General features: G+C 46.2%; 1 protein-coding gene across 6 annotated transcripts in view; it reads right to left on the bottom strand.

The window, feature by feature from the left end:
* Positions 1-26,929, bottom strand: part of SNX29 (sorting nexin 29) — a 225,936-nt gene that overhangs the window by 63,679 nt on the left and 135,328 nt on the right. For all 6 annotated transcript variants that reach the window (XM_080981819.1, XM_080981821.1, XM_080981822.1 and 3 more), the window contains one exon: positions 8,549-8,689. In XM_080981819.1, coding sequence (XP_080837945.1) covers positions 8,549-8,689 — 141 coding nt within the window. The remainder of the gene's footprint in view (positions 1-8,548; positions 8,690-26,929) is intronic.

Here is a 26,929-nt window from a genome sequence, read left to right as displayed (position 1 = left end):
TGCTCAGTATTTATAGTGGCTGGCAGAGACTCTCTGGGGTTTCAGACGGGGGTCTCTCCCTGGAAACGTTGGGGGCTGAACCTGGGATGTCCTTCATCCAAAGCAGATGCTCTGCCACAGAGCTACAGTGGTACCTCTGGTTACATACACTTCAGCTTACATACGCTTCGGGTTACAGACTTCGTTAACCCAGAAATTGTGCTTCAGGTTAAGAACTTTGCTTCAGGATGAGAACATAAATTGCGCAGCAGTGGCGTGGCAGCAGCAGGAGGCCCCATTAGCTAAAGTTGTGCTTCAGGTTAAGAACAGTTTCAGGTTAAGAATGGACCTCCGGAACGAATTAAGTACTTAACCAGAGGTACCACTGTACTGCTTTTCCCTGTAGCAACAATACTAGGCTAGGTGGACCAATGGTCAGACACACTATAAGCCAACATCGAAGAATTCATTGAAGGGTGGGTGGCAGGAGGCAGAGTCAGGAGTAGGTCAGCAATTATTCTGAGAAACCAAAACAGCACAGGCCTAGTGATCCCAACAACACTTCTCCGTAGGGCTTGCCCCAATGAGTCTGAAGCTCCCAGCCTTCTCTAAGGCTCCTCCCACAGTTCCTTCCCCAGCAACCTGAGGCTCCTTTGGCTTGCCTCTCATTGCTCTGCCGTCTTCACTTCTTTGTGTGTTCTGGGAGGCCGGAGGTAGGGGAGCTGGTCGAAGCAGGAGGGTGAGACTCATCTCTGTCTCTTGGCCCCACTCCCCTCCAGCCTCCAAATCTGCACTGCTCTCTGCCCCAGCCCTTTCCTGCTCACTAAACCCTGTTGCCTCTTCAGCTTCCGACACCTCCTCCTCCTCCCAGTCTGCTCTCTCTTCTTCCCCTGACCACTCATCGTCGTCCCCCCACCAGTCCCCTGGCTCTGAGCTTTCTTCCCCTGGGGGTCCCCTTGGGGGGTCCCCAGCTGGTGCCTCCCCACCACTACCTTTGCATACAGCTAGTCCATGGCATGGAATATAAATTCTGCAAAAACAGTTTGCCCCAGTTGCATTTAATACCTTTGGTTACTACAGTGGACCCTCCAGATACGAACTTAATTCATTCCGGGGGTCCGGACGTACCCCGAAAAGTCTGCAACATGAGGCGCCGCTTCTGCACATGCGCACAGCGTGATAGAGCGCTTCTGCACATGCGTGCCGTGTTTACAACCCGAAAGTTACTTTAACCGGGGGCCTTTGATATCAGAGTTCATAGGCAGCTCCTATAAAAATAACCTCCTCCCGGTGCCCATATCCTTTTCTCTTACTTTTAAATACAAATAAATAAATAGGCACATACTCAATAAGTGAAAATGTCCTCTCCGATGTAGAATTGCCTCCTTAAAATATCAGATCATTCTTAAGCCTAAATTGCTTCCATTAATACTCGTTAACTGTGACTTGATAGGACATGAAACATAATGGCTATTTTATGTCTTTCTTAAAGAGTCCGCAACTAATCGATTCACGTCTTCGGCGCTGATGGGCCAGACATGACACCTGAGGAAATGTGAATGGGGCTATTTGCGCAGTTATGTGGCAGAACTGGCCACATAAATTTTGATACCGTTCTCTACAAATGGCAGACATTTGGCAAACGATCAGATGCATTAATTTGAAGATATGTTAATGAGATTTGGATGAGGCATGAATTTTAGAGGGATGCAATAATAAAGACTATTTCGCCCGCATGAAAAACAGTTACACAGATGCACTCCGAGGGCCAACTGAAGTTGTGCGTCTTGCTTGGCTGTCCTTCGAGTTACATCTCTGTTTTTCGAATCAATTCAGAATGCCTCTGCTAAAACAGCAGCAATGCCTTTCCCAGATCTCCATATTTATTTATTTTATGTTGTGAACTGCCATGTGATGAAGGGTGGTCTACAAATTTAACGAATAGTAATTAGATAGATAGATAGACAGATGATAGATAGATAGATAGATAGATAGATAGATGGATAGATAGATATAGATGATAGAGAGATGATAGATGATAGATATATAGATAATAAAGAACCTCTAGTCCTTGAAAGCTTTCCCTTCTACATACCAAAAAAATTATGCACACACATACTAGAGAAACAAATAAATAAAAATAAACAGAACCCCAAAACTTCAGGTAGCACAGAATGAAGCCACCTGAGTCCTTGTTGAGGCTAGATGGTCAGAACCTATTACACACACTTCATTGACTTCAAGCCAGACAGCTGGATTATGGAGCAAAAATGAGAGACATGGTCTACTCTGCCAAGGAAATATTTTCTGGATAGGGGAATAACCTTAGCTCTCTGCAATTCTCTCACTTGGAAGCTCTGAGCCAAAGAGAAGTCACTCTCTTTTTTAGCCTACCTGAAATCCTGAAAGTCGGACCAGAGAGCAAACAGATGTCCTGCTTGTAGGCCAACATTTGGTCTAACTCTGATTTTATTCTCTTTCTATAGAATCAAATACACACCATCATTAAAAGATGAAGATCCGCTTCTGTTTTGACACATCCTTAAAGCTGAGCGACACATCTCTCAACTCTGCTTGTGCAGTCTAGATAGTTTCTATCAGCAGCTACTAAAGAACAAGCCACTCACTTGTAATTCAGATAATATGACTGCAGCAACTATCAACACTCTTTCTTAGCTTTCTTAGCCGAATACAGGATTTCATATCTCTCCCACACACAAACGCTCAGGTTGCGTGCTCTGGGATTTAAAACTCTACTGGCATTCCTGGAAGAAATGATGGGAGAGAAGAGAACCGGCAATATCAGAAACAAAAGTATATTCATCCATGTTTACCTCATGGATTTTAAAAGCACAGTGTGCCTAGCTTCCAGGCCAGCTTAATTTAACTGGAACAGTCTGTGCCACAGCTACCTGTATAATTCACCCCAGCTCTGGAGCAGAGTCTGACGGGGATTTAAAATCTGCTGTTACGAGAGCGAAAAGGTGCCATCTAATTAAATGGGGAAGGACTAGAGCTCAGTGGAATGGGCCTTGCTTTGCAAGCCACACTTCCTCTGAGAAATCCCTGGCATCTGCAGTTAAAAGGATCAGGAGGTAGCAAGCAGGTAATGAGAAAGAGGCTCTGCTTGAGGCCCTGGAGAGCAGCTGCCAGACACATTATAAGATGGTATCCTAGAGCAGGGGTCAGCAAACTTTTTCAGCAGGGGGCCAGTCCACTGTCCCTTAGACCTTGTGGGGGGCCGGACTATAATTGGGGGAGGGTGAACGAATTCCTATGCCCCACAAATAACCCAGAGATGCATTTTAAATAAAAGCACACATTCTACTCATGTAAAAACACGCTGATTCTGGGCCAGATTTAGAAGGCGATTGAGCCTGATCCGGCCCCCAGGCCTTAGGGGCATCAATAGCCTGACCTGGTATATAAGGCAGCTTCCTAAGTTCCTATATGCCAGGTGTGGGGTACCTTTGCCCCCCCCCCAATGTTGCTGAACTGTTAACTCCCATCATCCATGGTAATTGGCTCTGCTTGCTGATACCCACAACATTTCTCGACATTTAAAAGGCTATTGAGGATTATTATTTATTATTATTTTATATCCCATCCTTTCCTTGAGAGTACAGGGCGGCTTACGACGCAGCATGTAATATGAACAGAATTCTAAACATTAAACAAAATGAAATAAAAATAAAAATTAGGGATGCAAGATTTCATTTTGTTTAATGTTTATATTTCTGTTCATATTACATGCTGCATCGTCATTTTGAAGTGCAGGAACTCATCATGACAGTTCCCAAGCCACTCCCTTGACCAAGGAATTATTATTATTATAATGCAGGCAGCTGTGTTGACTATATATGACTATTTTCCTGATTTTGTGATTTCTTCCATGCTAATTTGTCACACACACACACACACACACACACACATACACACACAAACACACAAACACACAAACACACCTATCTCATTCTCTTCTCTGTCTACACACACACAACCCACACCTTAAGGATTGGGAGTACATAGCACAATACCCCATTTATTAGGATCAGGGTAACTGCAATCCTATGCATAGCTTCCTGGGAGTAAGCTCCACTGAATCCAGCACTTCTGACTGCCTGTTGGTTCGACTTGTAAAACACACCAAGCTTTAAACAAAATATATCCAGGCACCCGAAGTTCAGCCTTTGACTTTTAATTGGAAGTGTAAATAGTCTTACAAAGAAGCGTTACTGCTTAATTTGCTAGGGGTGAACAGGAAAACCCCATCAAAGAAAAGAAAATATGCATCTAGGCTCTGCCTGATTATTCCCTCCCCCTTTCTCCTATGCTAATCTGTTACAAACAAACTTGAAAGCCTCCTTATCGCCTCATTCTCTCACCAGAGCAAGAAGGATTCGTTAGTTACCAAAGCTCTGGCAAATGATGCCACAAAAACATATTGGAGCTGCACTCCTCTTCATTTCGTCTCCACTACAGCACTAGTTTCTCATATTAAATAAAACGTTAATAAGACAAAAGTTACAGGCATTTGTTTTCTTTCCTCTTCTCCATTGCGGAGAAACATACAGAAATGCGCAGGGCGAAATAATACCACTTTCCTGTCCTATGAGACAGTCAGATGGAACAACAGATATGTGTAAATATATATACAAGATGTTATTTTGGATTATCTCCCCAAAGCAGGACTTCAGAGTAGCAGGACTCACAGCAGCAATGGCAAATGCATCCTAATCTCCAAGATGAAAAGACCCAATGTTCAATCTTTACTAACTTCTACGCCCCCTCAGTTATGGATGAAAGAGCAAGAATCGAATCACAGGCCACGCTGACAGAATCCAAAGCAAAATGCATGAGGCATCCCTGAAGAGGTTATTCGGGAGGAGATACGGTACTTCTGTACTCTTCACACACTTGCTGTATATAGGCACATTCCTATTTCCCCCCATAGGAATGCAAAAAGAGGCTGCTGGATGAGGCCAAGGCCGATCTAGTCCAGCATCCTGTCCTCACACTCACCGACCTGATGCTTGTGGGAAACCAGCAATCAGGATTCGAACCCAAGAGCACTCTGCGCTCCTGTGGTTTCCAGCAGCTGATACTCAGAAGCATTGCTGCCTCTCTTTTTTGGCCAAATTACATCACAAAAATTAGGGTGAGCATTAGATTTGATGGCACATTTACATTCGCCAGCAAATACTTTTTTGGTTTCAAGATTTTGAAAATTGAGGTGCACATTAGATTCAATGGCACATTAGATTTGCATAAATATGGTAACAACAACAACAACAACAACAACAACAAGAATTGCTAGTTCTTATATGCCACTTTTTGTCGCAAGTGGCTTCGGAGCGGTTTATATAAAAAGAGACAAATCGTGTCACTACAAACCACAGAACACAACAGTAAAATATCAGCAGTATCAATGATAAAATGAAAGTCGTACTATAAAACGAAACATACTGCAGGCTCAAAGAAACAGTCTAACCACAGTTAAATGGACCACATCTAGTACAACATCCTTTTCTCATGCTGGGCAACAAGATGCCTATGGGAATCTGCAAAACCTGAGTACTCTATCCACTTGTAATTCAGGTGCATACTGCCTCTGACAGTGGAGCGAGAACATAATATTCAGAGTTGAGAGTCGTTGACAGCTGTATCATCCATGACCGATCAAAACCTTCCGCAAGCAGAGAAACTGGGAGGATAATTTCACCAAATATATCCAACAAGAGAATAAGATATCCTACATTTTGGGGGGGATGAGGTCCACCATGGGCAGCGACACAGTTTCCCTTTCCCCCACCCTCCAAGGTTGTCCTTTGCCTTGGTTGCCACAACCAGTGGCAGCGTCCACTGCGTTGGCAACCTGGCCACCATTTTGTAAGGCCCTCCCTCCCAGTGTAAATCGGCTGAGTAAGTGTGCCAGTTGTCTCCCCAAATGGTAGAGACTATTCGGAGAAAATCCCAAGAAGGACAAGAAACAGAACTCTCTCAAATCCACTCAGAAAACTGCATTCCAAGAAAAGTTCACCACAGCTCTAGGAAAAAACACAAGACACATTGGCAATTCTTGTAAATTCCCAGCATCGCTCTGAATACACTTTATTTCACAGAAGGACAGGATGGTGAACTACTTCCTGGGCATTTTGCCATCGCCTTCAAGGGATGGAGATGGATTGTACCCGGCATCGTGCCAGACTACTCAATTAATTTCAAAAAGATGTCTTCTAGAACACCTTGCAAACTCTTCTGGATAATATAAATGTTCAGATTACTCTAGCTGCGATCACGACAGTAGCCAAGGTTCAGCTAAGGGAAGTGGTGTTCTCTTATTCAGCCCAAACGAAACAGCATCACTGCTAGTGTGCGAAAAGGGAGCGACAAGGATGTTGACAAGGGTGATTCTGCCTCTGAGGTAACTGTCAGCTTTTTTTAAGGTGTGGATTTTTAACATCTTATTTTGCACTGGATTATGAGTGTGAATTTTGACTTTTTCAACCAGACACTCAAAAGCAAAAAGTACACGTCCTTCAATGGCAAAGAAAAATGATACAAATGATCTTCAGAGCAGTGCCGGTAAAAGTCTACTAAAGACTTGTGAAAAGATGAAATACATATGCAAGGAAAAAATCTGAATGGAAAGAGGCAATGAAGAACCACCTTATAACACAGTACAAAATCTTTAAATTACACTTGGGGGGGGGGACTACCCGCGACGGGGTGAGCTCCCGTTGCTCGGTCCCTGCTCCTGCCAACCTAGCAGTTCAAAAGCACGTCAAAGTGCAAGTAGATAAATAGGTACCGCTCTGGCGGGAAGGTAAATGGCGTTTCCGTGCGCTGCTCAGGTTCGCCAGAAGCGGCTTAGTCATGCTGGCCACATGACCCGGAAGCTGTACACCGGCTCCCTCGGCCAATAAAGCGAGATGAGTGCCGCAACCCCCGAGACAGTCATGACTGGACCTAATGGTCAGGGGTCCCTTTACCTTTACCTTTACCTTTACCTTTACCATTAGATGTAGACAAACTAGGATTTTATGGCTACATTTCTTCTTTCTTGGGCAAAACTAGTCTTGGAAAAGATTACTGTTCTGTTAATTTTAACAGGTCTACTCTGAGTAAAACTTGGTTTACTATCAACCCATGATCATACTTACACACCACTTAAATTAAGAAAGTTCCATTTTTTAAGTCACATTTTTTTAAGGACAAGAGCCAGTGTTCTACTAATGTGGAATAAACCCTGTCCTTCTCCTGAGCTTGGAGAAGAGGCGGGAATCTCTTAAGACACCAGAAAGATCTGAAATGCTGTTTTTCCAGCCTCTCTAAGGCTTGGCACAATAGGGAGGAGTCCTTCCTTCTGCACAGTTGCATTGGAGCACCTTCGCTGTGTTGTTGCCCAGTCAAGAACCCTTGCCCCTCCACTTCAGTCAGAAGCCAAGGTTGGTAGCAAGCTCATATCTGAGCTAGGTGCCAAGCCCACACAAAATTTATGAGTCATTTAGGGGTGCAGGGGCAAGGACATGCTTCAGACAAGCCATCACTGGTATTTGCAAACCCATTCCAGGCCACCATCCAATGATTTGGAAATTCGGGGGGCGGGGGGAGGTGATAAAAATTGTTCAGTGAGGAAACCCAGTTGAGTAGCATCCACAAGTCCTCTAGAGGCTAGACCAGCATTCTTCAACTTCGGGTTCCCAGCAGTGGTTGGACCACATCTCCCAGCATCCCCAGCCAGCCTAGCCAATGGTCAGGGTTGATGGGAGTTGTGGTCCAAAACAGTCTGGGGCCCCAAGGTTGAAGATCTCAACCAGAGAAACCCTATACAGTGGAACCTCGGGTTGCGAATGTTATCTGTGCGGGAGGCACATTCACTACCCACAGCGTTCGCAACCCGCAGCACCGCGTCTGCGCACATGCGTGACGTGATTCGGCACTTCTGTGCATGCGCAAAGTGCGATTTTAGCGCTTCTGCGCATGCGCGAGAGCCAAAACCCGGAAGGAACCCATTCCGGTACTTCCGGGTTTGGAGCAGTCCATAACCCGAAAACGTGCAACCCACAGTGTTCGCAACCCGAGGTGTGACTGTACTCAATACCAACCTATGAGTCCACATATCTGAACCTTTTATACACAGTCACCTTGCCTCTACTTCCTCCCAGTCTCACAGCTGCTTCCTTCCTGGGGCAGAATCCAGCCAGCCTCTCCTGGAGCTTCATGTCCTCTAATTTTCCAACGTTGGTTATAGTGCTGAATATATATTAGGTGCTTCATTTCCTTCTTCATTCCTCTTCCTCCCTAACCTCCCTCCAAACTCACATGCAGTGTGACCATGTGATATTTCCAATTCTTATCTGGCAAAACTTTTTTTTAAAAAGCTCAGATAATTCCTTGACCCATTTGGGCAAGCATGTATTCCTTTGCTCATTGTCTCAAAGCTTTGTTGGACATAAAGGCATTTGTGCATTTCCTAAAGCTACGATTAATAGTAAATAATAAATGCCCTGTTTTGCAAATGGATTTTGCATCTCAAGGCATCCACGTCATTTTCATTCGCACTTACCTTGTTCCCAATGGCCTTTTTCGGGGGAAAGTTAAAACTTTTCACTTGGTGGTATTTTGCCTGCAACTTGTGATGAAGGACTCTGAACTCCGTGTATCTTCGATAGACATTCCACTCATCGTCTTTTATCCTTATATATACCTGTCGGAAGTAGATTGTGAAATAAATCCATTTTAAATCGAAGGTACAGCCATGCAGAATGTCAGAAGAGCCCTGATGGGTCAGACTAGAAGTCCATCGGGCCCAGGACCCTGTTTTCCCACATTGGCTTTTGGAAAGAGGCAAGAGCAAAAGTCCTCTTCCTACATTTGCTCAAAGGGACGTAGGTGGCGCTGTGGGTTAAACCACAGAGCCTAGGGCTTGCCGATCAGAAGGTCGGTGGTTCGAATCCCCGCAACGGGGTGAGCTCCCGTTGCTCGGTCCCTGCTCCTGCCAACCTAACAGTTCAAAAGCATGCCAGTGCAAGTAGATAAATAGGTACCGCTCTGGCGGGAAGGTAAACGGCGTTTCTGTGCGCTGCTCTGGTTCGCCAGAAGCGGCTTAGTCATGCTGGCCAAATGACCCGGAAGCTGTACGCCGGCTCCCACGGCCAATAAAGCGAGATGAGCGCCGCAACCCCACTGTTAGGTGCGACTGGACCTAACAGTCAGGGGTCCCTTTACCTTTACCTTTGCTCCCTGTCAGCTGTCACTCATGAGACACTCTGCCTCCAAACCTGAACATAAGATACTGCCAACAATGAAAGCAAGTACAGCACTTCTAGCAACAACACTTTGTCATAAGATGCTCTTAGAATCGTATAACTGTAGAGTTGGAAGGGACCACAGGGTCATCCACTCCACCCCCCTGCAATGCATGGATGTGGGGCTTGAACCCACAACCCTGAGATTAAGCGTCTCATGCTCTACCAGCTGAGCTATCCCAGCAGGATACTTGAGTATATTACTGTTAGAAAGCGAGCCTGCTGCGTCAGGCTAAAGGTCAATCTAGTTCAGCATCCTGTTCTATCTAGTCCAGCATCCTGTTCTTCCAGTGGCCAACCGATGCCTCTGGGCAGCAGTGGAGGAAGCTGCTCGGGTGCCTGAGGCGGGGCACCCAGGGGTGGGGCGAGTCACCCATAGGGGCGGGCACACCATGGGGCCTCCAGAGTCTGCCTGCCTCCTCCCACTCAGCCGCCCTACAGCTGGGGGGGGAGGCAGCAGGTGGACCATTTGGACAGCGTGGAGCCTGTGTGCACCCAATTCACCACGTCTCTCCCAGGAGAGATGCGTGGCTAGGGTGCGCCCCTCAGTGGTGACACCCGGGGCACCCCGCACCCACTGCACCCCCCTTCCTCTGCCCTTGCCTCTGGGGAGCTTGAAAGCAGGAACTGAGCACAATGTGCAAATGTGCCTTCTGAATTTGTAACTCATGACTGATTCTTTCCCCCTTTACCCATGCCTCCAGTTCCCTTCCTGTCACTTCCCACATGTCATATATGAGACTGTATCCTCCTTGGGGCATAAACCTTCCTCTTGTACTATGCAAAGCACCATATATACCAATGACACAATCATCATAGGATTCCTCAACAGACCTCTCAAATGGACTAGAGAAGCAACTTTGCACACAACCTAGGAGAGGAGCGGGAGTTGTCACAGAGCCAAGAGCAATGAGTCATATTGTTATTATTTATTATATTATATTATTTATTATTTATTATTTATTAAATTGGTATACTGCCCTATACCCGTAGAACTCAGGGTGGTTCACAACATAAAATCACAATAAAACAACAACAGAAAATACATAATCATAAAAAAACGATAATCCTCCCTGTACCAGTCGACTTCCATCTCGGTCCCATTCCAACAGTGGGACCATCACTCAATGTTAGGGCACTGGCTTTGGATGCAGAAAGTCTAAGGTTCAAACCTTGTCATCTTTAGTTAGAAGAATCAGGTACAAGATGATGGGAACAATTCCTCCTTGAAAGCTTGAAGAGCTTTCATAGAAGACACAATTGGGACTCAGAAGGGATGGGCTTTGGTGCCCTCTCTACGCTGTTGGACTCCAACCCCCATCAGTCCCAGGTATTATGGCCAATGGCCAGGCATGATGGGAGTTGTAGTCCAGCAACACCACTTTAGCTACCCCTGAACTAGAGGCACCCAGTAGAAGTCAGCTTTCTATGCAGAACTTACTATGGGATTTCCTTCTTTGGTTTATTATTTTGTGCTTCTGAAGGCAGCTTCCTACATGTATACAGATGGCGAATCCACATAGCCATTCGGCAGGTGCTCATTTATGAATACAGACTCTTGCTGCTCAGGCTACAGCCTCTTACAAGCTTCCTTAATAACTTTGATTCAGCTTCATTAACTCCCATGCAAACTCCTTGTTTACCTTGCTGTTTGGCCATTGGTAACGAAAAACAAAACAAACCCTCCAGTAAGCTATTTATTTAAGGATCCTTGTTGTGATTTCAGAATTTATTACTTTTTTCCCCTAAATACCCTACAAGAAACAGCAGAACGAAGCATCTTAGCACGGCCTACTTTACTACTGATCCATTAAGGCATTATTTTCAAATTGACTCTCAGGAGGGTTCATCTGCCTTCCCTTCCAGCCAAATCATTCCTACTTTCAATGTGAGCAGCCATGGAGGCTTCTCTGGCGATGAAAGTGACAAAGCACAGGATACAAGGAAGCTCCGGGGAACAAATCCCTGATATTCTGAAGGTAATTCAATGTATTGGGTCAAGTGCTTCTCAACCGCAGGAAGCAATCAATCAACTGCAGCTAGTAGTTGATGGGACTCGAGTACATCAGCAGGAGAGGAGGTTTACAAGTGGGAACCTGTAAGAAAATGTTGCAGCACAGTTCCAGCACTGCTCCTGTTTGGGCCAACGGGGGAGAGCTATGTAGGGGATGTTTAGAGTGGGAGGAGGGAGGAATCAGAGACGAAGGAGAGAAAATGAAAGAACTCCCCCCCCCCCGTCCGCACGCTTCTGAAATCTACAGTGGTACCTTGGTTCTGAAACATTCAAACACCAAGGCACGGCTTCTGATTGGCGCAGGCGCCTCGGAAACAATAGCCAACAGCCACATCGGATGTTCAGCTTCTGATAAACATTCGAAAACTGGAACACTTACTTCCGGGTTTTCAGTGTTTGAATTGTTTGAGTACCAAGGTGTTCAAGAACCAAAGTTCCATTATACAGTGGTGCCCCGCAAGACGAATGCCTCGCAAGACGAAAAACTCGCTAGACGAAAGGGTTTTTCGTTTTTGCGTTGCTTTGCTAGACGAATTTCCCTATTGGCTTGCTTCGCAAGACGAAAACGTCTTGCGCTTTTTTTTAAAAGCCGCTTGAAGAGGCGCAGTTGCGACAGACCGTGCTTCGCAAGACGAAAAACATCGCAAGACGAAAAGACTCGCGGAACGAATTATTTTCGTCTTGCGAGGCACCACTGTACTTCGGTGTGCTAAGTAATAAATACATGATTCCTGTTTGAAGCTGGTTGCATGGATACTATAACCTGTTAGCTGCTCAAGCTCAAGCTCAATTCCTTCTGTGATGGCCTGGGATTCCGATTCGGAGGATGAAACAGAGGAATCCCAGCCTGCACAGGAGTCCCCGCCTCCAGGGCCGGCTGAACTGGGGCAAGGCCTAGATGCTGAAGAGCCTGCACCTGTGGCAGTGCATCAGGAGCTGGCCCCAGGTGAAGCCCTTCTGGCCCCAGAGGGGCTTGACGACTCAGTGGCCACAGGTGAGCCTCCTCCAGGGCCCAGTAACCCTTCGGCCTCTCCTGATCTGCAGAGGCTTAGGGCAGAGAGGCGAAGGGAACTGGTTGCCCCCAGGAGGAGTGCTCGCCTTAAGGCCAGAGGAGGCGGGGCTCCTGGGGACCGGGACCGCCCCTGGCCTTAGAAGAGGATAAAAGCCCAGTCAGCCCGGCCCCAGGTTGCGGGAGCAACGTCGTTGTTGGCTTCGGACCTTCCTGTGTTCCTGATCCCTGCTCGGCCTCCTGTTCCTGACTATCCGGTACTCCTGTTCCCTGCTCGGCTTCCTGTTCCTGACTATCCGGTACTCCTGTTCCCTGCTCGGCCTCCTGTTCCCGACCATCCGGTGTTCCTGTTCCCTGCACAGCCTCCTGTTCCAGCGTTCCTGTTCCCCGCCCGGCTCTCTGCCTCGGACCTTGCCCCTCTTCGTGTGGACTCTGCTACACCCAAGGTACCTTACCCCCGGGACCAGCACACCTTCCCTCTTCTTCATTGTCCTCTTTTCAGCTGATAACTTCAGCAAGTCCTTTAATTTTGCTAGATGTCATGGACTGGCTGGAGGCAGAGGAGTGCTGGGAGGCACCAGCTGGGGAACCCCCCAGGCCAAGAGCCAGGGGATTGGTGGTGGAATGAAGATGAGAGGTCAGAGGAAGAGGAAGGAGAAGACCTGGGGGGGGGGGGAGGTGTGAGAAGCAGAAGAGGTAACAGGGTTTAGTGAGCAGGAAGAGGCTGTGGCAGAGAGCAGTTCAGACTCCAGGCTGAAGCAGAGGCTGGAGAGGAGAATGGTCAAGACTCAGGAGGCCCAGTTGAGACAGGCTGCTGAAGAATCCAGGGAGTCTCTCCCTCATGCTGCCACCGGCTCCCCTCCCCCTAATCTCCTAGAAAATGCAGAGAAATGAAGAGAGGACAGTTTGGTGGTGTGCAGATGCAGCTTGTGACTGCTGGGCAAAGACCTGGAGAGGAGGAGGCCTTAAGAGAGCAGTGGGAAGGCAGGGACATTCAGTCCTCGCATTGGCTTCATCGGGGGAAGACCTACCAGGAAGAGTTGCTGGGATCACTAAGCCTGCGCTGACTTGGTTTCTTTGAATAAAGAGATAACTTCACAGACACTGTGTTTTTTATTGCTGACCTATGCTGGACTCCAGCTCCTGTCACTGAGCTTCTGGCTCCTTTAGACCTCTTCTCTCCCTGCTCTTTCCTCGGGGCTAACTTCTGAGCCAAACCAGTGCAAGCCAGAGAAAGGCTGCTCATCTTCAGATGATGGCACCCAAAGTTACAGTATGAAAAGTTTTTATGAGACTGAAGCATGCCCTTACACTCTTTCAGGAATTGGCAGCATGGTGCCCATGGGCACACACATGCCCCAGGAGACTTTCCCTGGTGCCCACAGGATCCTCTCACACCACTGAAATTAGGCTTGAAAGAAGTATTTTGTAGTAACAAAACAAGTGTCGGCAGGTGCTGGATTGGGGTGTTTGTATATGTGCTATCCACGACAGTTGCTCCAGTTTGCAAATGTCCCCACGGGCACAAAAAGGTTAGTAACCTCTGTGTTCTTTGATAGAACAAATGCTCCGTCAGTGCAGGAAGAGCTCACACTGCTTTCTTTCTATGTGGTGCCAAAGAAGAATATGAAAGGGGCTGGAGAAATAATACAGTATTTCATGCCCACCACCCCTTTGGATAAATGCTTAACCCTTCAGTTAATCAAGCTGCATATTTATTAAAGCATTCCAGGTTTTGCTGATAGATTAGCCTGCAATCCTAAACATTTTACTAGGAAATAAGCCCCAATGAATGCAGTGGAATTTATTTCTGAGTAACCATGTCGCAGTCAAATCACATACCATGCTAAACCATGGTTTGCGCCAACTGTAGTTCAGAACCTAAACCACACTTTGACCTTCCAAAGATGAGCACCACCATAGGAGGCAATAATTGATGCAAGGTCTGGGGGAACATAAAGGTTTTAGCCTGGCACCTAAAAACTGACAGAGGTGGCGCCATGCACATCTCCCTAAGAAGAACATTCCACTTGAAAAGGCCTGTTCTCAAGGGGCTATCCTCCATACCCCCCACAGGTGGGGACACAGAGAAAGGCGTCTGATGAAGACCACAAGGTCCAGGGTGGTTCATAAAGGGAGAGCATTCATATTCTAAAAAATGAGATTCGGCGACATGTGATGACTCACAATCTAGTTTTAAGAAAATTAAATAACCAATTGAACCAAACTATGGTTAAGCTTCCTTATCTACAGTTTGGCACAATGCTGGAATTGAGCTATATACTGATGGGAAAGTTCTGGAGACACAAAAATTAGAGACAGGGTCAATCAAATAAGAAATATTATAATTTGCTTCAAATTGCTGGTGATTTGTTTTTCCAGAGGGAATGCAGGTGTTCTGAAAATGATCATTTCAAGATATTACCAACACAAACTTCTAGCTGACAGCTTAAATTTCCAATTCCTGAAATGCAGCTGTGACTATAAATTCTGTGCCATTTATTTTGTAGCAAAATATAAGGCTGAATCTCTTCTGCACATCAAAATTCCTTTTCTCCTTTGAAATTAAGGGTTGGTGGTGGGGTGCTGTGTTGTGCATTATTGAAGGTTATGGAGTTTAACTGGAAGATTATAAACTTCCTGGTGCGTTTGGGTGTTGTGCTGTCACCGGCATCCATCTGTCTTGGGAGACAATGGAAGAGTAAAGTCATACCACTGGAGAGTTACAGTGCATGTGGGTGAGTGGGTAACATCTAGAACATCTGATAATACTGAACCCCACCACACCACAGTTTTGAAAGCTCTTGAACTCTAACTAAGCCACTAATTTGTATGGCCCCCTTTCCCCAGTCAGCAGTCACATGCTGTAAGAATGCCCTCAGGGAGAACTCCAATATGGCAGGATTGCAAGTCCTTAAAACTGCAAGCAAACCCAGAGGACGACACCCCAACTGGAAAGATGTCAGTAGCAAGGCAAATAAAATGCATTCATAACTTAATAAGCAGGGGAAATCAGCCCTGAGAGCTCACTGGAAGGACAGATCCTGAAGCTGAGGCTCCAATACTCTGGCCACCTCATGAGAAGAGAAGAGTCCCTGGAAAAGACCCTGATGCTGGGAAAGATGGAGGGCACAAGGAGAAGGGGACGACAGAGGACGAGATGGTTGGATAGTGTTCTCGAAGCTACCAACATGAGTTTGACCAAACTGCAGGAGGCAGTGGAAGACAGGAGTGCCTGGCGTGCTCTGGTCCATGGGGTCACGAAGAGCTGGACACGACTAAACAACAACAACAAAGCAGTTCCCTATGTGTGTTGAGGCTATCGACTGTGGAATTATCCAGGAACAAGACAGTTCTTCTCCACCAACTGCTACTCAAGAGGCATATAGCCATCATGCCTAGTTCCAACTGATAGTCTTAAACTCCATGAATGTGTCCCACCAAATCCTGGGGTGGCCAATTCTATAAATAAATTTTGCACCATATGATACAATAATTTTCATATTTTGTCTGTCCTGAATCTCCTGTCAGTTAATTTGACAGGATGGTTTAATGCAGGGTTAGGGAATTTGTGGCCTTTCAGATTTCTTTGGACTTCAGTATCTCTGACCATTGGCCATGCTGGCTGGGGGAATTCAACAACATCAGGAGGAATGCAAGTTCCCCAACCGGTTTCTAGGATTATAAGAGAGGGAGAATAAATATACATACTCTCTCTCCTTCTTCCACATCAGGGGTAGACAGTGTGGTCCTCCTCTATTGTTGCTGGACTACAGCTCCTATCAGTCCTAGCAAACATGGTCAATGGTCAGAGATGATAGGACTTCTAGTCCAACAACATCTGGACACCACTATTTTGGCTACCCAGGTGCGGAGAAACTTTGGCCTTCCAGATGTTGCTAAACTACAACTCCCATTACCTCCAGCATCATGGCCAATGGGCAGGGACAATGGGGGTTGTAGTTCAGCAACATCTGGCGGGCTAAAATGTTCCTCACACCTGCTCCACACCATCTTTTCTCCTAGGGAAGGTGTGTCACTTCAATGATCATCACAGTTGTCTTTTTCAGCTGCACAATACCCTACAATATTTTCCAAGTGAACCAAATATGAAACTTACTGAAACATTTTGGTTTGTGCCCACCACTTCCAGTTGAGATAATGAAAATTTAAATACGGATGTCAATGCAGAAAAATGTAACGTGTCCCCTGATATTTAATTATATACCTTTTAAAGAAAATCACTTTGGTGTGAGGTCCTGGTGTAAGTTCCTCTGATAAATTTAGTTCTTAAATCATCCTTACTTTTTTTTTTTTTCTATTTTTTTTTTCAAGTAAAAGAAAACCAGGTAAACCCATTAACAACTTAGAAGAGAAATGAATAAACGTTTCAGCCATCTTTTAAAAATTAAATTACAGTGTATTGGGATCCTTAATTACTTAACAACAGGTTACAGCTTAATATGCAACACTGAACTACATGATTCACCAACACTATGATTTTCTCTGTAGTGGAGTACAGGGGAAAAAAATTGGTTTTATATTAAAACCTTGATTAGGAAATGGGGAAATGACACATTAGGTATTATAAGCAGATAAAACAAAGGAGAAATAATGATATTTGTGGGAAAGACACAAAAGAGAAGAAGGTTTAAAATTATGTAGTTAAAGGTTTTTGCCTCTATGTTCATCACTAATGCATATTTCTTTTTTTTTTAAAATGCTATTTATTAAAAAATTTTAAAATTACAGAAAAAGACAAAGCAGAGAAAGAAAAAAGAAAAAACAGAAAAGAGAAAAAGAAAGCAAACCACATCCAACAATACAAATTCAAAAAACAAAAATACACCACAAACATACAAAAATAAAAACAACATTCTCAAATCTTCAACTTTCATTACCTTCTTTCTTTGACCTCCTCCTCCTCCCTTTTTTTGTATCCCAGTTATTAATTATCGCAGCAAATCCTTTCCATATTTCATAATATTCTGTCATTACATTACCTTGATCTATTTTCATCTTATCTTATAAAAAACCTTAAAACTTAAATCTTATTTTTACCCACTTCTCATGACCATAATATTCTTGCCTAATTCTTTAAACATTTTTGCTAGAGCCAAGTAATTTCGTTCCAACATTTTTCTAACAGTCATCAATTTTATAAAACAATCCTAGTAATAATAATAAAAAAGAAATAGAAACAATCCAATCTTCATCCAGCGTCCCTTCCTCCTGGTCCCGGGTTTTGTCAGTCCTTTTTATCCCATCGATCTAGCGCATTAACCTGGTAACCTTATATCCGAGGCCCTTAAGTCCCTTCCATGTCCCTTCCGCAGCTCTTCTTCATATTCACCTTTCACTCGTGGGAACTCCAGCTTGGTAATGTTTTTGACCCTTTTCAACAAATCAGCCCCTTTTCCATAGTCCAGACTTAATTCCATGTAGTATTTAAAGTCATATTTCAAAATCCCTCCAAAATTGAGAGCCCCCACAGCTCCAAACATCTCACGGCCCATTGCCAGACTCGGAAAGTCCAAACATCCCTGCATAGGGGGGTCTATCCAACCCCCCATTTCCAAATCAGTCCAAATTTTATCTTTCCTAATCTGGCTTTTTCCAAGTTCATTTGTCAAATCCAAAAGCTCATGTTCCTGCTGGGCCGCAGCTCCCTCCATCTCTGGCGCCCAAGATTGCGCAACATCCTCTTCTCTCATCTGTTCTGTCAGGGCACGCTCCTGATTTAATTCCTGGGTGGGCTCCGTATAGTTTCCCACTGCCTGTTCAAAAATTCTGACCGCATTAGTCATCAAATCCGTCTTCTCGGTTAACTGTTCCAGTAGAGCATTTATTTTACAGAGAGCTCACAACAGAGCTTCTGAATTCATTGTCCTACAAGGTCACAAGCCTTTTCCCACGATTGTAATCTGTGGCAGCTGCAAGCTCCCTGGAATTTGTTACAGTTTCCCAGTCTCCCTCTAGGGGGAAAACTTCTAGTTGTTCTTGCAACAAAGTTTCTTTTTTAAGATATTTTGTCAATATTTGTTCCTTTAAAATGCGAAAGGAAACAGTGGAATCACTATGTTTCTCTTCTTTTAGCTATCTGTCAAAAACGTTTGTCTCTGGTCAATGAGCTTCAAACGTCAGTCCTGACACCCCGCTCCAGGATCAGGACGGTGGAAAGTTACTTTACTTTAAACTCACTTCTGCAGGTTTAAACAGTCCGAAAAAGATCCCCCTTCTTCTCCTGCTGCCGAAGGGGGGTTCGAGGATTTTAAATGATGAAAGCTGATCCTTTAGAAGCGATTTTCTAAGCTCTAGTTTACGTTGTCTTTGCTTTGTTCTTTCTACAAAGAAACGGAAGGCTGACTTCCTGTTTAGACCTTCCCGTTTCAGTACCAAATTGAAGTAAATTTTTAAATCCAATTCCTTTCTGCTCGCAAATCCAATTCCTTAAATCCAATTCCTTTCTGCTCACAAATCCAATTTGTTCAAAGTTTAAGTACTCACGGGTGCTTACTTTAGAAGCCAAATTGTCCCAGGAAAAAGGCAGCGCTCTCCGGCAACGGCTATGCGGCTTCACTCCACGGAAATAGCAGTTGACTCACAGCACCGCGCCGCTTCCCCCTCTTCGCTTCGGAGCCCGTTAGTGGGTTCCTTTGCGGGTTGGGGGGGCGCTAAGGGTGCCCGCCGAGTCCCATGGTCACAGGCTTCATCTGCCTGTGATTTTTAAAAGGGTCCCCGCTTCGCCGTAGCAGAAAAGACCCGTTTCGCGCGGAGCTAGTCCCTCCAATTCAGAGGGAGTCCGCCATTGCCGATGGCGCCACCCCGGAAGTGCCACTAATGCAGATTTCAAAACCAGAGCAGAGGTAATAGTTGGACTACCACTGGGAAGACCAAGGATCAAATCTCTATTCACTGGGTGATCTTGGGCCAACCACTATCTCTCAGCCTAACCTACCTCTCAGGGCTGCTCTGAGGATAAGAGAGGAGAACCACCTTGTGCAACGGTGTGAGCCAAACTCAACTTTTTCTATGGTTCATTTCTGTAGATCATGACACAAGAAAAAGCTGGCATAATGTGATATAAAAGGAGATCCCCAATATGACCTATTTTGACCCTGGTACAAGTCCCTATCTTAAAATGTCTCCTGAAAGGCATGAATAAATATTCTCACGTCCTAATACTTAATGTGAAGAATCTAGCTACCAACAAAAATTAATTAGCACCTTCTTCAAAAGCCCTGGGTTCCACATAGGCAAAAGTAATATAAACTCAGGAAAGAGGGTTTATCTCAAGCTAGAGCTGAGACAATCCCTTAAAAGGTCCAATGTTGACCTATGAGGTAGCTCACCTGGGCTTCCTCAACATCATAGGCACTGTCTCCTAGGGGCCCAAACACTTTTGTTGCCCCCCCCTTTTGTAGAGGGCCAGGCCCCCTCAATGTTCAGAGGGTGTTGGGCTCCCTCAACCATCCTAAGAAGCTGGTGCCTCCACCCAACACCTAGGTCCACTCTGAACAACCTCCAACTGCTTGGATAGTTAAGAGCTGTGCCTGCTGGTTGGCGTGACCCCACTTCTTTTCAGGAATACCTCACTGAATCTGACCTACACACCCCACACTTTCTTTTCCTCCCCACCGCCTATGCCCCTTGCACAACTTTGGAGTGTGCCAGTGCCAAGCAAAATCTTCTAACAAAGGAATACGAAGGATCCACCTGGGTCTGGATCACAAGTTCAAGGGAGACCTTCTGTTCAAACAAAGACACACACACACAATTTATATTGGTAATTCAGACATTTTAGGGACCACAGAAAGCTGTGGTTCCTAAAATGGAAACTAAGAAAACGCGAGAGGAAGTGGAAGATAAAAGGAACCGTGGAATGAGAGGAAGGGAAGTCCATCAGTGACTGTATTTTTTTTTTAATATAATAGAATATGTTATATGTAATTTTCTTTTTCCTATTTATTATTACTTTCGGGGGTGTTTTTCACCCCTTGTGTTGAAATCTATCAGAAATGCTTAAAAAATAGTGGGGGGGGGGGGGAGAGAGAAAGCTGCCTTATATTGATTCAGATAATTGGGTGCATCTAGCTTAATATTGTTTTAACTGACAGGCAACAAGCTCTCCAACCCAACCCTACTTGGAGATGGCAAGGATTGAACCTAAGACCTTCCACAGGCAGAGCAAATGCTCCACTACTGAGCCACAGTCCCTCCCATACATTATGCTTTATGAACGATGAGAGGATAAGAACAAAGGAGTGAGACTCTCCATTCATCTAGGCTGATGTTTCCCAAACTTGGGTCTCCAGGTGTTTTTGGACTACAACTCCCATCACCCCTAGCTAGCAAGAGCAGTGGTTAGGGATGATGGGAACTGTAGTCCAAAAGCAGCTGAAGGCCCAAGTCTGGGAAACACTGATATAGGCCAGTTCTGTCTACTTGGACTGGCAGTAGCTCTCCAGGTTCTCAAGCACAGCTCTTCCCTGTCACCTAACACCTAGTCACCTACCACCATCTTCAAAGTGGAGATACCAGCAGAGATTGAACCCGGACTTCTGTCATACCAAGGCATGTTCTTCACCAATGAACTGCGGTCCCCAACCCCGCAGAAGCCCCAAACCAGTTCCTTAAGCACAGGACTGCACATGTTTAGGAAACTGGGTTTTGAAGAGGTCCAAAGTGATTCTATTTTCTCCACAACCGCCATAGCAATTAGAAACTTACAATCGCTTATTCCCAACTCCCCAAACAAAAGCCAAGATTCTCGGGACTTTAACAAATGTTTCAGACATCCAATTATAGAAGCTTTAAATGCTACAGTTATGCTACTGTTAAACAGGCTATTTTAATTGCCAGTGTTCCATGGTATCCCACAGAAAAGCCAATTTCCTCGGGCATCAGAGCCAAATGCCACATAGGAGCAGAGAATGCCTAGCAATACAGTTGTGTTGAGAAATCAACAGCATGATGGCAAGAAGGGGAATACAGGGCACTAATGTCAGGGCCAGAAACCATAGAACTGTATAGAGTTGGAAGGGACCCTGAGGAACATCTAGTCCAGCCTTTCTCAACCTGTGGGTCCCCAGATGTTGTTGAACTACAACTCCCATCACCCCTAGCTAGCAAGGCCAGAGCTCAGGGATGATGGGAGGTGTAGTCCAACAACATCTGGGGACTCACAGGTTGAGAACCGCTGATCTAGACCAATGCCCTGCAATGCAGGAATGTGGAGCTGTTCCATAAGTGGATCAAACCTGCAACCTTGGCATTAATCTGTATTATGCTCTAACCAACTGAGCCATCCCATGGCTGAGTACTTACTGTCTGTGTGCCTAAAGATTTCCCAGTATCTCGGCCCCCACAAGGAGAACATGTTGGGAGTCATTCTGCACAGAAGCAGTAAAGATGTTTGTACCTTTAAGAACAGTTTCTGTAAGCTCTGGGCTGATTGGGTACAGCTGGCCATGACTACAAAAGGAGAAAAGCTGCAGTTTGAACTCTGCCTGCAGGAAAAACACCCACAAGCTTTGCTGTTTATTGTTTTGTAATAAAACCTTTATTTGGTTTGGTTTTACACCGGTCTCATGGAGTCACAGTCTCTGTCATCTGCCACCAGTGGAAATCCCCCTCTAACAGAACAGTCATTCATGGAGGGTAGCGACAGGAAACTCCCTCAGCTCAGTTCAGGTTTTTCTTCAGACAACTCTCACAAAAAGAAATACTTAAGTTTCTCTCCTTGCCGCACTTTTAAACTGACTCTACGTTGGGTACACTATGCTGCACACCTGATTCTTTAGGGCAACTGACCTAGTTTGAGTGTGGTGCAAAATGGGAAGGACCTTAACTTAGTGGCATAGCATCCGTTTTGCATTCAGGACTTCCCAAGTTCTGTCCCCGGCATCTCCAGGAAGGACTAGGAATGCCCCCTGCCTGAAATCCTGGAGGGATGTTGCCTGTCAGTGCAGACAATGCTGAACTAGATGAAAAAATGGACTGACTCAGTATAAGGCAACTTGCCACGTTCTTCCATTCCAAAAGCTGGACCGAGCAGCATCTCAAGCTGCACACCTGATTCTTTAGGGCAAGGTGTAACCAACCTTCCGTCCTCTGGATGCTGGTAGACTACAACTCCCATCATCCCTGGCCCGCGGCAATGCTCGCTAGGGGCAACTGGGAGTTGTAGTCCCACAAGCTCTGGAGAGCCACAGGTTAGCCACCCCTACTTTAGTGGGGAGTGTAACCTGGTCCAGAAAAGGCTGGTCATATTCTTCTTGGCGGCAGCTAGACTGGTGACTGGGAGCGGCCGCTGAGACCATATAACACCGGTCTTGAAAGACCTACATTGGCTCCCAGTACGTTTCCGATCAGAATTCAAAGTGTTGGTGCTGACCTTTAAAGCCCTAAATGGCCTCGGTCCAGTACATCTGAAGAAGCGTCTCCACCCCCATCGTTCTACCCGGACACTGAGGTCCAGCTCCGAGGGCCTTCTGGCGGTTCCCTCACTGCGAGAAGCCAAGTTACAGGGAACCAGGTAGAGGGCCTTCTCGGTAGTGGCACCCGCCCTGTGGAATGCCCTCCCACCAGATGTCAAAGAGAACAACAACTACCAGACTTTTAGAAGACATCTGAAGGCAGCCCTGTTTAGGGAAGCTTTTAATGTTTGATGTATTACAGTATTTTAATATTTTTTTGGAAGGCGCCCTGAGTGGCTGGGGAAGCCCAGCCAGATGGGCGGGGTATAAATAATACATTATTATCATTATCATTATTATTATTATTATTATTATTACTAAGTCACCCACTGGATGGAGCTTCAGTGAGTTGGCCCTTGTCCAGTTGACTGTCATATCACAACTTCAGGTCGCCTATATACCCAGCTAAAACACACCACCCATAAACTCCTAGGAATATAAGTGATTGAGGACAAGTAACTCATCCACTTAGATCCCCACACCCCCGCCTGCAAGAATTAATATTATATGCCCCACTTTTCTCACGAAACTGCTATTTCAATGCATCTGTCGTGAGGTTTGCCGATTTGAGACTCCTGGCTCTTTCCTATGGCTGCCTGCAATGGTCCTCAGAAGCCTCACTCCCTCTGGCAGTTCCCCCCCCCCCTGGGGTTTTCAAGGCTTCGTGATTGAATATAGCCCAAGGGGTAGTTCCAGCTACACTGGGGGAAAGGCACAGTGCCATGGTTACTCGTATTTATCGCTTCTAGCCAAAGGCTCTTGCGAAATGTACAGCATCATTAAGCGCGTGTCACGCAGAGATATGATGCAAAATATAAAATACAGACCAGAACAATAAAGTCTCATCAGCTACAGTTATCCCCTGCAGGGGTAAGAGCCTTCTTTATTCATATTTAGTTACTCATTACAGAGTTAATAAGTGACCGCTGCACATACTAATAAGCAAGCCCATTCTCTGAGTCATTATCCTTATGCAGTGCCCAAGAAAGAAACATCAGCAGACCCGGTGGAACCATGAGTACGCAGGGGGAAGGGGGCCTAAAGTAAAGAAGGGGAGTCCAAAACAAACCAGTGAGGACAAAATGCTGGTAGATTGTTGGGACAAAAACCTCGAAGGGAGGAGTGGTGAGGGAGATTCTAAGACGAACACCACTACTAGGTCCATCTAGTCCAGCACCCTGTATGCCCATGTGGCCAACCATGTTATTCTTTGGGGGGAGGCAGGGGGGCTGTAAAATTATATCACTTATCACTGTAGTTAATACAGTGGTACCTCGGGTTAAGAACTTACAGTGGTGCCTCGCAAGACGAAATTAATTCGTTCCGCGAGTTTTGTCGTCTTGCGATTTTTTTCGTCTTGCGAAGCACGGTGTCGGAAAAGTTTTGGAAAAGCTTCAAAAATCACCAGAGTCTTCAAAAACCTCAAAAAAGGCTACCACACCGCGTGCTATGAGTTGCTCCTCGAAGTCAAGTCACAACTGTATTAACAGTGTCAAGAAAAAGGAAACAAACTTGCAAGACGTTTCCGTCTTGCTAAGCAAGCCCATAGGGAAAATCGTCTTGCGAAGCAGCTCAAAAAACAAAAAACCCTTTCGTTTTGCGAGTTTTCCATCTTGCGAGGCATTCGTCTTGTGAGGTACCACTGTAATTTGTTCTGGAGGTCCATTCTTAACCTGAAACTGTTCTTAACCTGAAGCACCACTTTAGCTAATGGGGCCTCCCGCTGCCACCGCACCGCCGGAGCACAATTTCTGTTCTCATCCTGAAGCAAAGTTCTTAACCTGAGGTACTATTTCTGGGTTAGCGGAGTCTGTAACCTGAAGCGTCTGTAACCCGAGGTACCACTGTACCTGATATGTAGATTATTTAGTGCTCCTTTCTCTTTCCCGATCGGGCCTCAAAAATCTATTGAAGATGTTTAGTAAACAAAAAAGCCTACATATAAATTACTCTAAGAGCAAGATTTTCCACAGACACAGCCCCAGGTATAGATGGTATTTGGATCACAGGCTACCAGGGAGAGGGAGGGGAATGTTCATTTAGATACCTGTGTGTGCTCTTTAACGAAACCCTCTCTTGGAAGGGTCATATGGAGGTAGCAGAAGTCAAAGCACAGAAAACCATAGGTCAGGCATAGGCAAACTCGGCCCTCCAGGTGTTTTGGGACTACAACTCATCATCCCTGACCACTGGTCCTGTTAGCTAGTGTCAGGGAACTGCCATCGGAAGGAAGGGAAGTGAAAGGGCTCACACAGGTTGGGAGAGACTCAGCAGCTGAAGAGGGAACCAGTAGGGGGAGAGGAGCTGAGCTGAGGGAAAGGGAGCTGGAGGGATGGCTCAGAGACACTTCCAGCGAAAACAGTGGGGAGGTTTCAGGACCTCCTGTAGGGACACCCACTCCTCGCCGGAAACTGTCACGCAGAGAGTCCAGAAGACGTGTTTCCGTTAAGGAGCTTTTATGTTGGAAGCGATTCCGAAAGCAACCACTGTCGGAATCTGCCAGCGACTGACGGAGCCATGTTTAAGGGGCTCCGTTACAGACAGAGGTTTGCAAACTTGACCAAACTCTGAGGGACTAGGATTTTACACACAAGCAGCTCATCGTCCCATCACAGCATTCCGACAGTCTTCGTGAGCAGCTTGTGCAGGAGAAGGCATCATGAGCAACCCAGCCGGAACCGGAGAAGCAGGAGCTGGAGCGGGTCCAAGCCTGGAAGAAAGGTACCGGGTGTTGGAGGTCCAGCTAGCGCTGCAGACGGCGAGGCTTGAGGAGAGGAGGGCTCAGGATGCAGACAAAAAGGGGAAAGACACCCAGCTCGTCAGAAAGGTACCAGGATTGGTGCAGAAGTTTGGGGGGGAGCCCAAAGACTATCATGGCTTTCGGACAGAGATGCAATATGCCCTCAATCTGCAGTTTGATGAATTCCCTGACGAGGAATCACGAGTGGCTTTCGTGATTGGGCATCTTGAAAAGGGGGCAAGAGACTGGGTTAGACCCCTGATGGCAGCGAATAGTGACGTCCTAAAGGACACGATGAAGTTCTTTCGCGCCATGGATCTGATGTTTTCCAGCGATATTGAACAGGGAGTGGTCCGCAGACAGTTAATGGCTTGCAAACAGGGGAGCCGATCTGTCCGTGAGTACTGGACTGAGTTCACCATGTTGATCCATAAATTGGGGTGGGATCTATCGGCGGAACCCATTCAAATGCTCTTTGAAGAAGGGCTTTCTTCGGCTGTGAAAGACGAACTTTCCCGGGCGCCCAGGGCGGAGTCTATGGACCAGCTGACCAAATCAGCGCTGACCATAGGAGCGCGCCAGGAGGCGAGAGCATTGGAGAGGCGGGAAGGGAAGGGGGAACGTTGGAAGGAGTTCCGCATTCCAGACATTCCAGAGCCAACTTTCCCGCCGGCAGAGCCGATGGAAATCGGAACAGCGCGCGCGCGCGCAGTTTCAAAGCCCAGTGAGGGGGGAAAGAAGGAGGGAAAAGGCGCCCGGAAATGCTATCTCTGCCAACAGCCAGGTCACTTTGCCAGAGTCTGCCCCCAGAGGAAGGAATGGCAAGGGATGGTAGGAGCTGTGGAGGGAAGAGAGGAAGAAATACCGAAGCAAGTAAAAGCCAACGCCTGGCTGCCACCGTCGGGGCACAGCAGCCAGGCCAAAGAGCAGTGAAAGTGCCCACGCCAGAACCTCCTAAACCCGCCCTAGTGATAGAAGTGGCGCTAGAGCTGCCAAACGGACACCCTCTAAAGATAAAGGCGCTGTTGGACTCAGGCAGCTCCTGCAATTTCATGAGCAAAGAGTTTGCAGCTGAACACCAGATACAGACGATCCCTTTAAGCAACCCCCTGCAGGTGACCACGATCGATGGCAGGGAGCTGTTGGGAGGAGAAGTCAGCTTGCAGACCGTCCCAATGATAATGAAGGTGGCAAGGCACACCGAACTGATAGCGTTTAATGTGGCCACCTTGGGAGGAGCTCCCATTATATTGGGGATGAGCTGGCTAGCGTTACATGATCCGCTGGTGGGCTGGCATCAGAGAGTGGTTTCTTTTGGTTCAGCACATTGCTTAGAACACTGCAAAGAGGGAAAGGGTTTGGCAGGGGCCCAAGCCACCCTAGCAGGGACTGAAGTAA

Source organism: Podarcis pityusensis (genome assembly GCF_964106645.2).
Source record: "Podarcis pityusensis genome assembly, chromosome: 14".
Classification (NCBI taxonomy): Eukaryota; Metazoa; Chordata; class Lepidosauria; order Squamata; family Lacertidae; genus Podarcis; species Podarcis pityusensis.
The sequence above is the reverse complement of the archived record's forward strand: the minus strand, read 5'-3'. Positions and strand labels throughout refer to the sequence as shown.